At 42.0% G+C, this 14930-nt stretch overlaps 1 protein-coding gene across 5 annotated transcripts in view; it reads right to left on the reverse strand.

Moving 5' to 3' along the window:
• The window catches only part of PRKN (parkin RBR E3 ubiquitin protein ligase), a 1261621-nt gene that overhangs the window by 1020576 nt on the left and 226115 nt on the right, over window positions 1-14930 (reverse strand). For all 5 annotated transcript variants that reach the window (XM_088840889.1, XM_055433926.2, XM_055433924.2 and 2 more), the window contains one exon: window positions 1133-1296. In XM_088840889.1, coding sequence (XP_088697015.1) covers window positions 1133-1296 — 164 coding nt within the window. The remainder of the gene's footprint in view (window positions 1-1132; window positions 1297-14930) is intronic.

The following is a 14930-nucleotide window of genomic DNA, read 5'->3' on the forward strand; positions in this document are numbered from 1 at the left end:
AGCAGTGAACAGCATCACCAAAAAGAAACAGCGACAGGATGTCAATAAAGTAGCGACGCTGGGCAGAGACACAGCACCCCACCACCACCACTGTTCATAACAGCAGGCCCCCAAACAGCTGCAAGCAGAAACGCAGCTCATCTGCGCCGGTTAAAAAAGCGGGACGCGGGAATGTGTTTGCGGGTTCTTCAGGATCCCCTGAACCGTCCACAGAAAGCAACTGGATTTTCACACTTCCTAGAGAACGACTTCAATCCGTATGGAGGCCTGCTTGCTGGCTTCCCCAACACAAGACAGGTCTCCACTCCCAGAGGAAGGCGCTGCTCCCCAACCGCCTACGCAGTTCGCCCCTTCCCCTGCGGAAATACCTGCTGGGAACGAAGCCCCAGCCCCACCCCGTGAAAAGATACAGCTTTGATGCCGCGAGCAGCCCCGCAGTGCCCGGAAGGCATCCGCCGCAGGAGAGAAAAACACTGGCTGCACCCTCTCCAACATTCCAGCGGCCCATTCTCGGGAACATGGTACTGAAACTTGGAGAAATGAAACACACAGGTGGGCGGCCGCGGTGCGCGCGTCTTCCTCCACCGCCGCCTCGGGCGCCGATGGGCAGGGGGCTCTGGCGTCTGCCTCCAAGGCCCTGGGCCCCCAAACCGCGTGCCGTCCAGAGCTGCGGCGGCAGACCCGGGACCATCCTCCAGGGGTCACAATTGGGTCACAGATCCCTCCCGGCACAGTGACTGAGCAGCCGGACGTGGGACAATTTCTGTGACTCCTTCATTAAGATTCAAGCGGACTAAGTGAGGTAGACATGGAGCAGCCCCAGAAGCGGCGCCGTGCTGCTCCTGCGGTCGGTAAACATTTACTCGCTAAGCCCAGCGTGTGTGCGCGCTCGCTCTCTCCCTCTCGTCCCCCTCTCCGAGTTACAGTCGTTCTTCCAATCCTTCCCGCTTGCTGTTTTAATGCATAATTAAGAAGGTCAGAATTAATGAGGCGGTGTGGAGTAAAGTTCAAGGAATCCCTAGGCACTATTTATTCTATTAGATCTCAGGCATGAATGTCAGCCTGGCAGCGCAAGCGGCATGAGCAATGGGGCTGGCCGCAGCCCAGGAATCCTCCACCAAGGGAGACTCACCTGCACTGTCAAGTCATTCCGAAGCTCCTTCCCTGCGAATATCACACACAACTGGTCAGCTGGAACCCCCTGTCGCTTAGCAACCACCTCCTTGAGCTGGAAGATGCTGGTGTCAGAATCGACCTCCACTGGGAACCCGTGGTTAGAGTTGAACCTGACAAACACTGACCAAAAAAAAAAAAAAAACAACAACACGAAGCTTTACTCAAAACCCTTAAATGGCAATTGCATTTAATGGCAATCCTAAAGGGCAATGCAACATTTCTGAATTGATTTGCCCCTCTCCTGCCCTTTGATAAGCAGCATGCATTTTCTTTTACTTATAAAGCTTAAGGCTATGGAGCAACATTTGGAGAAAAATGGAGTTATCCTATGGGATTTCCCTTCCATATATTAGTCAGTGACCCACAAACAAAATTGCATGCTCCCTTTGACATCTGTCCTGCGAAACAGGGGGGACTCAAGCAGAACACTTTCTCGATTGGAATTGTGAGATTCCCAAGAGTTTATCCAGAAGATTCAGCGCTGACAGCCTATACAAACCCACACTGCCTCTACGGCATCCCTCGTAATAAAAATCAAAGGCATCCTGTTGGCACTCACGGTAGGGTAGTGGAAAGAAAGCAAACCTCTTTCTGAACTACAGTGAAGATGCACTAGGTTGTGTCTAAGAGCCCGAACCATCGATGGTGGTCCCAGCCAAAGGCTCCACTGGGTCTTAAGGAAGCATGTATTTGCCCTTTTTCTGAAAGATACCATTTTTTTTGGAACCACTATTCTCCTCAAGACCCAGGCCGGAACCTTACTGCCTTTTCCATGTCTTCTTGCTGCCAACTGCCATGCCACCTCCTCCAACTCTCTTACATCTGTCCTTTCCTTTGCATTCCTCCAGTTATCAAATCACGTCTTGATTCTTGGAATGGGGCCTCCCAACTGAAGTCTTGTGTCTGTGTTCGTCGCTCAGTTTTGTCCAACACTTTGCGACCCGATGAGCTGCAGGTCCCCATGCAACCCACCAGGCTCCTCTGCCCGTGGAATTCTCCAGGCACGAATACCAGAGTGGGCTTCCATTTTCCTCTCCAGGGGAATCTTCCCTGGCCCAGAGATCTAAGCTGGGTCGCCCACATTGCAGGCAGATTCTTTACCAACTGAGCCACCAGGGAAACACAACTGAAGTCTTAATATACTCTGTTCACTTTCAGAATGTCCTACATTGTTCTGCAAAGTAAACCTTATTCATCTAGAGCTCTACCATGTGACAGCCCTCAAAATTTTTAAAGGCTTAAAGCTTTTAAACTAAATGCCCCCAAAAAACAGACCACAGAAAACTCCTGCCCCTGCCTCTTACCTTTGGTCAATGACACTCCCTTCCTCACCGCTGCCTGCTGAAAGCCCGTTCACCCCCAGGATCCATCTAAGACGTGACCTCCTCCAAGAGGCCACTCAGTGTCAACTGTATCAAGACTGAGCTCACCTCTTCAGGATTCAGAGGCTGTTACTATGTATGTCTTATAAGGCCTGCCACAATTTCTCAGGGACACAGTACAACACAGGAGATAAATATATCCTTCAAACTGAGAGGAACTAGTCACCAATTCCTATAGGTCCCTTATCAGCTTAGGGGACTAGGGTAAACATACTAACCTTCAGTCTTTAACTCTCAGTATCCTAATATTCAAAATATTTATAAAGAACAGAGGGTGTTTTATGATACATTAATAATATTTATAGTGTTTACAACAATCACACAATGACTTTAACAAATGGATATTTGTATATGTTTTCCTACCTTCTATGAAAGATCATAAACTCCTCAAGGCCAGGCGTTAGTTAATTTTCTGCTATATCTTCTTTAAATGGAGCATTAGCACTCAGTAGTTCTCAACATATGAGATGGCCCACCAAATAATAATCATAATTAAATAATATTTGCAATACCAATAATAGTCAAGTAATTACTATGTGGTAGAAGCTGTACCTTACATGGGCCATTTTTAAGCTTCCGGGCTTCCCTGGTGGCTCAGAGGTTAAAGCATCTGCCTCCAATGCGGGAGACCCAGGTTCGATCCCTGGGTCGGGAAGATCCCCTGGAGAAGGAAACAGTAACCCACTCCAGTATTCTTGCCTGGAGAATCCCATGGACGGAAAGCCTGGTAAGCTACAGTCCACGGGGTCGCAAAGAGTCGGACACGACTGAGCGACGGAACAGAACAGAATGATCTGATAAGGTCACTATTATTATCCTTATTTAATAGAAAAGTAAATGAAGGCATTGACAATTGTAATCACTTTTCTGAGGACATCAGTTACTTTGTAATGGAATCTCAATTTAAATTCAGTTCAAACTACCTGTAAACCCTATTCCATTTCCACTATAACACACTGCCTAAACTTTTCTCAAAAGAAAAGTCCACATTCCATTTCCTTATGACTATATGTGTGTGTGTGTGTGTGTGTGTGTGTGTGTGTAAAACACAACAGCAAAAAGTCCTTATACCATACATCAGACAGCCTCTGTACAGGTAAGGAGTAGAAAATGAGATTAAAAGTAAAAGCTCCAGTCAAGCGCTAAGAGCAAAGAACAATGAACAATAGTTACAAGACACAATGAGATGAAAATGACACCGAACTGAGAGTAAGTGCCAGAGAAGACACTACAAGCGCAAAACCCTGACATATTTTACCAGCACAGAAAATATTTAGAAAGGGTAAGAACTGTGACAAAAGTGTCCCAAATAAAGAAAACTGATAAAAAAAATTACAGAGGAAAAGGTGCTTTTGATATAATTTAAAGTAGATGCAGTGTGACACTGTTGAAAGTTAGAGGAGGCAAAATAAAAATATATTGGAAGCCCTTGAAGTATATTCTTGGTATCCTTAGATCAGAGACCATAAGGCAACCAATTCAACAGATAAGACACTGTGAACAGTGAGTGACTATAAGGAACAAAAGCTATGGTCTGAGTTCCAATTTTGATACTCTGGTAGTGTAAATAGATTTATTTTTTTTAAAGTAAAAATGGGGAAGAAGCAGTTGAAAAGCCATACAAAAGCTATTTTTAAAAGGGTTAAATAAAATTCATTGAAAGAAGTAAACAGAGGAAACTCTGTAACCTTAAATGCCAATATCAATATAAACAAAAATAACTGAAAAGGCTAGGAAAAGAACAAAAAGCAAATGAAAATAAAGTGCAGGCAAACAAAAAAATTAATGTTGTATGTATATGTATGGCTGAGTTCCTTCAGTTTACCTGAAATTCTTACAAGATTGTTAATCAGATATACCCCAATATAATAATTTTTAAAAATGAATAAATATTTAAGGAGATCTAAAGTTGCTGATTTTCTCTAGAGGTTCAAATCATGAGAATTCCACCCTAAGGAAGGGAAGTATAAAGAAAACTAAAAGGGGGGGGAAATCTGCAAAATACATACTAGATAACTCTGTACCACTAACAAAATCATTACTATCTAAAAGCCTTCTGTTTTCCTCATAAATAGAAAATTAAAGTCTGTGAGCTTAAACTCAACTTGGATAAACCATATCAGTACTTTATAAATTTATTGTTGAGCAACAAGTCAGAAACAGACTATGAATTTATCATGGAAAGATTGATCAAGTACATAGGTATTTCATCAACTGAAATATTTGTTGAGAGAATTAAATAAAAGCACAGCTCAAGACAGACCACTACCATCAGTATAAATTGGCTCAACACTTTCTGGGCAAGACAGTTTGTTCTCAAAAGAGAATGCCCTAATTGCATCTGTAGGATGTTTAGCTCCAGCTGCAGCCCAGTAAATACCAGGAGCATATTCTAATAATTGTGCCAACCAAAAGTAACCCTACATATCTCTGAATGTCCCTTGGTAAGTCAGTTTCTTCTTTACCTTTAAGAAACATCACTCTAGTATCGCCAGCCCCAAGCAGACACAACTTGTCCTCAGATTCCCTTCCTTATCCCACAACTCTGCTCACAAAAATCTACTGTTAACTTCTTATGGTTGTTAACTCTCCACTTCTTTCCTTTGCATTCTTTAATGAACCTACTCTTGATCTCTTGAAGATTGCTCTTGGTATGACCTCCACATTTTCAATCAATGGTTGCTTTTCTATTCTTTTCATATTTGGCCATTCTGGAATAATCAGCAAGGCCCTTGATCTAATAGCACTTTTTACTTTTCTCTAAGCATCTACCACTAAGTCCTCCTGGTTTCCTTCTACGACACAGGACATACTTTCTTAGCTTCATCTACCAGATCCTCTCTACTGGAAAAGACTCTGATACTGGGAGGGATTGGGGCAGGAGGAGAAGGGGACGACAGAGAATGAGATGGCTAGATGGCATCACTGACTCAATGGACATGAGTTTGAGTGAACTCCGGGAGTTGATGATGGACAGGGAGGCATGGCGTGCTGTGATTCATGGGGTCGCAAAGAGTCGGACACGACTGAGCGACTGAACTGAACTGAACTGAACTGATTTCAGAGTGCCCAGGGTTCTGCTTGACTCTCTTCTTTTCTGAGTGTCTGCCTAGGGTTGCATTATCCAAGCTGCATGTCTTATAATTCTTGGGTAATTTAATGTATTCAAATGGGAAATTTTCATTCACCATGATTTTTACTTTACTTTCTTATTTTAAAATTCAGCTTTCTCACAACCTTCTACGTCAGATAATTCTCAGAACAATGTGAGTCCATAGAGTTATCTAATTCTTAAGACCAATTCCTATGTTCCTCAAGCTATAGAATTTGTTCACAAAAACTCTACTGAACATGTACTTAACAACTTCTATGAGAATCCCAAAATACTTACATAAAGGTGAAACTAACCCTCCACAAATCACACAGTATATCTTCAGTATTCATAACGTAAAATTTGTTATACTCCTAATTTCTTGCAGTCATAATTTAAAACATTTTTTAAAACGTTGCAGCATATTAGGCATTTTTCATAGGACTCTGCTAGTGAAAAAATTTAACACACTTCCTAGATGAATGAGCTTCCAAATTGGGTATTTTATTGTATGCTTTAAACTTGAACTTTAATTACTTTTTCTTAAATTAAGGAAAACACAAAGTATGATTCAATAAGAACATATACAATGCAGGATTAAAGTAAGTAGGGGATGAAAGTCTGACCAGCACTTGAAAACTGTTAATATTTTAAGAAAATAGCAAACACTTATTTTGAAATAGAGCCACTATTATAATCTGATGACCACGGGGTGGGGAGGGAGAGTGGGGGGGGGGTTAACAATGCAAAATCAACAATTAAGGGATAAGAAGCACTTGCTATTTGATCATAAAGGTAACTTCTAAGTTCAAAGGAAAATGTTAGAAGCAAGCTAATTGCAACATTTAGTAACGTTACCCCTTCTATACAACAGAAATAAAGAATAACAACAAAAAATGTATTGAGGTAAGGATCATGCATCAGTTCAGTTCAGTTCAGTCACTCAGTCATGTCCGACTCTTTGCGACCCCGTGAATCACAGCACGCCAGGCCTCCCTGTCCATCACCAACTCCCGGAGTTCACTCAAACTCATGTCCACAGAGTCGGTGATGCCATCCAGCCATCTCATTCTCTGTTGTCCCCTTCTCCTCCTGCCCCCATCCTTCCCAGCATCAGAGTCTTTTCCAGTGAGTCAACTCGTCGCATGAGGTGGCCAAAGTATTGGAGTTTCAGCTTGAGCATCAGTCCTCCCAATGAACACCTAGGATTGATCTCCTTTAGAATGGACTGGTTGGATCTCCTTGCAGTCCAAGGGACACTCATGCATAGATGCGCCAAATTTCCCTAAAAGAACAAACTGCAAATATACTCTCTAGCTCTTAAGGCCCTAACTTCAACTGACAATGTAAACACAGGCCTCCACTTGAGAATGAAGCCTTGAACAGCGGTGTTGAACTTGCATCAGGCAGAGTTGAGAACTGTGGTTAACAATGGAACCCAACCAGGTTTCAGTCACGGATCAAACTCAACCGGCAGATATCCCCTATTTGGGCCATGATTACCTCCCCCTTTCCCCTTATTTTGTAGCCCATCATTCAGAGTTTTGCACGTGAGGGTAATGAACATGATTTTCTGAGAGAGAAGCTCTAGGAAATAGCACCATGAAAACAACCATTTTATTAACCACCAGGATGAGATGATTGCAAAATTATCTGCTTGCTGCAGAGGATTGATTTTGACTTCGACAATTTCCTTTAAAAAATAAAGTCAAATGATGTCACTGTTTTGAGAATTGATGCTTTTGAACTGTAGTGTTGGAGAAGACTCTTGAGAGTCCCTTGGACTGCAAGGAGATCCATCGAGTCAATCAAAAAGGAAATCAGTCCAGAATATTCATTGGAAGGACTGACGGTGAAGCTGAAATTACAATACTTTGGCCACCTGATGCGAAGAGCTTACTCATTTGAAAAGACCCTGATGCTGGGAAAGACTGAAGGTGGGAGAAGGGGACAACAGAGGATGAGGTAGCTGGATGGCATCACCAACTCAACAGACATGAGCTTGAGTAAATCTGGGAGTTGGTGATGCAGTCCTGGTGTGCTGCAGTCCATGGGGTCACAAAGAGTTGGACGTGACTGAACGACTGAACTCTATTTTAAGTTCTTTCTGATCAGAAACTTCTTTGAGTCTCTTCATCCTCACTATCACAGTGTTAGACACTGGCCAGGATTTCTGCTTTTTGTAATGACTCAGTAACATGTCAGATCAATTCCCTGCAGAAAATATGTGGACCGTATAAAAATCAGACACCTGAAGGCACTGAAGAGTGAAGAGAAGGAAGATTCTGGTAGAGAGTACACGTCAGGAGCAGCAAAGGCATGCAAGCTCACTTTCACAGCTCTTAGCTTACAGCCAGGTACAATGTGGATGGCATGAAGGGTTGTAGGCACACTGGTGGCAGAAACTGTCTTCCTGGTGCAAAGAAGCAAAATCCTGAACCTGGAGAAACTTCCCTCTAAGAAGAGAAGAGCAGGAAAAATCCCAGAAGGAAAAGAAGCATAAAGGGAATCTCCAGCTCTGCCCACATCTCTGACAGGTTCATGAACCACACAGATGCACAACATACTCAAAGCATCTCAGCAAAGGGAAAGATCCACTCAAAGAGATGGACTATCACTCTCCATCCTTTAAATGTGCACTTCAAATAGTGACTTCTTCCAAAGAGCACAGTGTGGGAAGAGGGAACAAGAGAAACTCCCTAGTGGAGAAACCTGAGAACAGCACTTTAGCCAGTGATCAAGGTCAGCATCAGCAGAGATAAGTCACACTGGCACTGTGCACCCTTCATCTGATGGGATGACCATGGCTTTTTATCTCTGGGGTCTTCCTCTAAAAAACACAAAACCCTAGTCTAATCTCGAGAGGAGCATCAGACATATACCAGTTGGGGAACAGTCTTAAAAATACCTGATCATTAGCCCTCAAAACTTTCCAGGTCATCAAAAACCAGTTAAGTCTGAGAAATTTTCACCATCTACAGGGGCCTAAGGAGACATGGCAACTAAGTGTAATATATGATATCCTGGGCGTCACTCTAGAAGAGAAAATGTCCCTGAGTCGGTGATGCCATCCAACCGTCTCATCCTCTGCCGCCCCCTTCTTCTCCTGCCTTCAGTCTTTCCCAGCATAAGTCAGTTCGTCACATCAGGGGGCCAAAGTATTACAGTTTCAGCTTCAGGATATTCAGAATTGATATCCTTTAGGATTGACTGGTTGGATCTCCTTGCTATCCAAAGGACTCTCAAGGGTCTTCTCCAACACCACAGTTCAAAAGCATCAATTGTTCAGCACTCAGGTGTCTTTACAATCCAGCTCTCATATCCATACCTGAGTGCCGGGAGCCAGCGAGGGAAATCCTACCCGTGGCAAAGGTCAATTGGGGAAAAGGCCTGACGGGCAAAGGCTAATCAGGACTCGAGGAACCCCCTGGACTTACCTGAGCATCTACCCCAAAGAAAACCGGAGTCTGACTGCCTTACTATCTTACGCCTCTTATCAAGTCCTCTAATACTTACGAGGGCTTCCCCACAACCACCTTTCTCTGAAAACATTAATTCAGAGCTGTAGCTAAAAAGTCCTCCTTGGCTTAATAGGAGTGTTCCAATCCAAGCCCCTCTGATAGCTTTCTAACTTGCATGACAAGTTTGTCCGGGCTCTTACAACTATGAGTGTGACTGTTTATAGCCTCCCAGCCATGCAAGGACAGAAAGCCTAATATTCTAAACTACAGGAATCTGTTGAAGAAGTTAAAATCATTAGAATAGTACTAAAAAAAGATTTCATTGTTGAATCAATGCTTGCTGCAAAGTTTCCTCTATCTAGTGTATCCTTGGAAATATATTAATCACATATAGAGAATATAAGTAGTAGCCTTTGATTTAACCACATCAGATCTTAAGTTAATAAATTCCTTTCTTGTAGCTCACTACACCTGTGCCTTATAGGAATGTAACTTTGTCATGTGTCTAGCACCTGACTTTAGGAAAATCGTCTTAAAAGAATATAAGACTTTTTCTAGCTAACTAACCTTTGTTAGGAGAGAGGGCCATAAACAGTTAGCAGGCCACCTGGCCAGAAGATGATGTAAACCACCCAAAACTTTTGTATATCACGAGACATACAAAAACGAGCCCTGATCCTGATAAGGATCAAGACTGCTGACCCCGCGTGATTTTGGCGTGACTCTATACCTCTCTTTCTCTATTTTTTATGTGCACAACTTAGGGTATAAAAGCAGCACTGGAAAATAAAGTTGTGGGCCTTGCTCACTGAAGCTTGGTCTCCCCGTGTCGTTCTTTCTCTTTTTCTGTCCTTTTCTCTATTCTCCTTTTTCTGGTTGAGATCCTTGGAGCGCTGGGCCCTCTGCGTTTACTTATCTGCCTGGGCTTCTAAGACCCACTCGAGGGGGTGCCCTGGTGGGGTGCCTCCAGTGATTCGAGAGGGCGCCTGCGGCCTACGTAAACAGAGCAAACCCCGTGCTGGGGTTTTATTGGTTTCCTGCGTAAACCAAGGAATCATCAGCCCCTGTCTCTCTCTCTCTCTCTCGCTGACGCCGTTCATCCCGAGGATACCCTGGGCCATATCGAGGCTGGTCCCCGATACCTGAGTACTGGAAAAACCATAGCTTTAACTAAATGCCAGCTTGGCTTTATCCAGCCTGGCATTTCACATGATGTACTCTGCATATAAGTTAAATAGCAGGGTGATAACATAGAGACTTTACGTACTTCTTTCCCAAATTGGAACCAGTCTGTTGTTCCATGTCTGGTTCTAACTGTTGCTTCTTGAACTCCACACAGACTTCTTAGGAGGCAGGTAAGGTGGTCTGATATTCCCATCTCTTTAAAAATTGTCCACAGTTTGTGGTGGTTACCTCTTCATTAAAAGCAAGGAAGCCAGAAGTAAAAATATAACATCTTTAAGGTTTTCAAATTTAAAAAAAAGTAATGTTAAATAAAGAATTCTATATCCAGTAAAAATAATCTTCTGGAATAAAGGCAAAATAAAGATAATTTAAGATGTAAGAAAAACTTCCCTGATAGCCAGTTGATAAAGAATCCACCTGCAATACAGGAGACCCCAGTTCAATTCCTGAGTCAGGAAGATCCACTGCAGAAGGGATCCGCTACCAATTCCAGGATTCTTGGGCTTCCCTTGTGGCTCAGCTGGTAAAAAATCCGCCTACAATCCCGGAGACATGGGTTCGATCCCTGGGTTGGAAGATCCCCTGGAGAAAGGAAAGCCTACCCACTCCAGTATTCTGGCCTGGAGAGTTCCATGGACTGTATAGTCCATGGGGTCGCAAAGAATCAGACACTGACCTTTGCTTTTCAAGATGTAAGAAAACTAAGAAAATCTGTCACAAGTAGACTCACCCTATAAGAAATGTGAGTTTGAGTGAACTCCGGGAGTTGGTGATGGACAGGGAGGCCTGGCGTGCTGTGGTTCATGGGGTCGCAAAGAGGCGGACACGACTAAGCGACTGAACTGAACTGAACTGAACTGAATGAAGACTTCATTTTAGAGGTTAATGATACCAGACAGAAATGATGGCCCTCGTGAAAGTTTAAGAACAACAGAAATGCAAAAATATCTGAGTAAATATAAAAGACAATTATACTGGGATTTTGCTTTGTTCATCTTAATTTCTTTAATAACATAATAGATTATATGGACTTAATTAAGTCACATCCCCAAATTCATATTTTAAAGCCCTATGACCCAATACAATGATATTTGGAGATGGGACCTTGTGGAGGTACTTGGGTTTACATAATAAGGTCATGTGAATGGGACCCTCATGATGATATTAGTGTCCTTATCCTATAGGAAGAGATGCCAGAATGTTGGCTTCCTCTCCTTCTGCTACACGAGGGTGCAGGGAGATGGAGGTTGTCTGAGTCAGGAAGAAGGCCCATCCCAGAACCTCACCATGCCGGACCCTGATCTCAGACTTCCAGACTCCAGAACTGTGGAAAAATACATTTATGTTATCTGAACTTCCCAAGCTAGCGGTAGTCTGTTCCGGTGCCGAGCAAAGAAAACATTCAACACAAAAATTAAAAAGCTTCATGAGTGGTCCAAAATGCAAATACAATAACTATGACAAAAAGAACGGGGGATGGGTAGCAACCATCTCCTGTACATTTGGGGGGGAACTGGTGCAACAGTAACATTATTGACAGTCAAAATTTAAGAATATGCATTAAAATTCTTGGAGTAACTTATAATGCTGAGCCAACAAACAAATAAAAATTACAGTGGAATTCTACAAAATACTGAATCCGCTAGAATCAGAAATGAAGTAACAGAGGAGCAAAAATGGTAGAGTAAGTAGAAAACATATAATAAAATGACAGACTCAAATTCAATCATTTCAATAATTGCATTAAATTTTAATGAAATAAATACTTCAATTAAAAGGCATAGGCTGTCAGAGAGGAAAGAACAAGGTTTACCTAAAGGCAATGGCAAGCCACTCCAGTACTCTTGCCTGGAAAATCCCATGGATGGAGGAGCCTGGTGGGCTGCAGTCCATGGGGTCGCTAGGGGTCGGACACGACTGAGCGACTTCACTTTCACTTTTCACTTTCATGGATTGGAGAAGGAAATGGCAACCCACTCCAGTGTTCTCACCTGGAGAATCCCAGGGACAGGGGAGCCTGGTGGGCTTACATCTATGGGGTCGCACAGAGTCGGACACGACTGAAGTGACTTAGCAGCAGCAGCAGCAGCACTGTCTATAAGAGCTGCGTTTTACAAACAAAGGCGGAAATAGTTTGAAAGTTAATCAATTTAAAAAATGCAATTATAAACTCTTACCTAAGGCCCACTATATGGTTTAAAAATTGCAGTTACTATATCAATTGCAAAATAGTATTTTTTTTTTTTAAGTTGCTCAATCGTGTCTGACTCTTTGTGACCCTATGGACTATACAGTTCATGGAATTCTCCAGGCCAGAATACTGGAGTGAGTAGCCTCTCCCTTCTCCAGGGGATCTTCCCAACCCAGGGATCGAACCCAAGTCTCCCACACCGCAGGCAGATTCTTTACCTGCTGAGCCACAAGGGAAGCCCAAGAGCACTGGAGTGGGTAGCCTAACCCTTCTCCAGATCTTCCCGACCCAGGGATCAAACCAGGGTCTCCTGCATTGCATGTGGATTCTTTACCAACTGAGCTATTAATGTTTAGTTGGCTAGAAAATTTGCATTCAATAAGAAAGATATTGCCAATGGAGTTGTATTTCACTGTGCTTTGGAATACACTGTAATTGATCCAAAGTGACTTTAGGATACTGATACTGATATCTCATGTTTATATTGAGCTTTCAGTTTTCAAAATGCTTTTACAGACATTATCTCAGTTAATCTTCACAACAGCTCTGACGATTGTGACAGCATTTACTACTACTACTTTTAAAGTGAATAAACAGATGTATGAGAAGGAAAAGTGGTTTACCTGAGATTTAAAAGGAAAGAAGCAGGAACTAGAAGCTGTGTCCTGAGCCCCTCTCTACAAAGAATATATGTTACCCCAGGGGAATCTCCACACCTCTGAACCCTCACATGAGCTTACTGAAGAATGATATGTTAGAAAACATGTCTGTGGCTGAGGTGTCATAAAGGTTCTTAATAGTTCATAATAGTTCTTGTCCTACTTTCTCTTCAAAACCAACATTTTCCCATTTTAAAGAGAAAGTCAACCCACTCATTCTTTCCCAGTTTCACTGTGGTTCATTAGCACATGGCATCCAGAAGAAAAAGGGTAACTTAAATTATTGGTGATTAAAAAGCTTCTTTTAACCATTAACATACAATAGCACTTGGCTTCTTATACAGGAGGGTGAAAGTTGGCATTAAGAATGGTTTATTTTAGGTATCTCAGACTATCATCTGGGTTAGGTTGGGTTGTTAGGAGTTCAGACAAAGCAAAGAGGGACAAGATCTTCCACACCCTCAGTCTTGCCAAGAAGCAATTCTTTGAGTCTCAGGAGAGTAGACATAAGACTGTCACTTGTAACACTGGATTGTCCAAAAGAATTGCGAGGGTGGGAGGGCGGTTTTCCATAAGATCTGACGGAAAAAGACAAACATACTTTTTTGCCAACCCAATACAAGTTAATTGTGCCTTATTTCAATGTGGAAATGAACGGCTGGCAAAGTTCTATTCCTTCCCTAACCATCCAATCTTATACTTATTCAACCACCCACCCAGTCATTCATTCACCTAACAAGCCAGCTAGGCAGCCAGCCAGCCAGACAATCACTTACCCATTGAGGTTTAAGAATTAAATAATAACAAAATGGCTATTGGGGGCCATTGGTTTTTTCTGATAAATTCTTATTGACTGACTGATCTAATAAAGAAGAATTGTTTTGCCAATCAAGTCAAAAGGCAGGCATTTTTCACAAATTGAATAAACTATATATGCAGCTCCAAGGCTTTGATAAAACCATATTTAAAAGATGTTTTTATCTCAGAGAGGTTTCAGAGTGACACATAAAGAAATACAAAACAAAAAATAATCCATTTTTGTTATTCATGATAGTTAGGTTCAATAACGTCACCACAAACACTAAGTTAGTAGAATACTAAACCATAGCTCCTAAGAGAAATACAAAGTTAGGTTCCTGTGAGCTTCTCATCACAAAATTTTGACCAACCAATCAATACATAGCTTTGTTTTATGTGTGTATCTGTTTAAAGACATCTCATATACATAGCTGATTCATGAACACTGAACCATGGCCAGCAGCAATCAAACTCATATCTGAACAAACCTTCTTTAACACATATAGTTTCTCCATAAGGCATGTCACACCAAGTAACTGCACCAATTTACATCCCCATCAACAACATACAAAGGTTCCCTTTTCTCCACATCCTCTCCAACATGTTACTTGTAAATTTTTTCACGAGAGTCATTTTGACAGGTATGAGGTGACACTTCACTGTGGTGTTAATTGCATCCTCTCCAATAATTTTTGTTGTGTAACACATTTTCACGTGCCTATTAGCCACTAATTTTTAAGATGAAGAAAATGAATATAATTATTTAAATTGAGTAAAAGAAATGTTTTCAGAAAAGTACATTGTAATTTTAAGAAAAATAAATGCTTTTACTCTGAGCTAATATACCTCACTGATTTGTGCATTAAAAGCATTTAAGCTAATATATTCTAAAGTCAGCATCACATTACTTTTGATTTAATACAGAAACAGTCTTGGAAGAGTGTTTGGAACACAGCAGACATTCACCAAATGGTAGTATTAACAGTT

This window comes from Moschus berezovskii, chromosome 10 (assembly GCF_049115385.1).
Source record: "Moschus berezovskii isolate FMDL1 chromosome 10, NW_MosBer_1.0, whole genome shotgun sequence".
NCBI lineage: Eukaryota > Metazoa > Chordata > Mammalia > Artiodactyla > Moschidae > Moschus > Moschus berezovskii.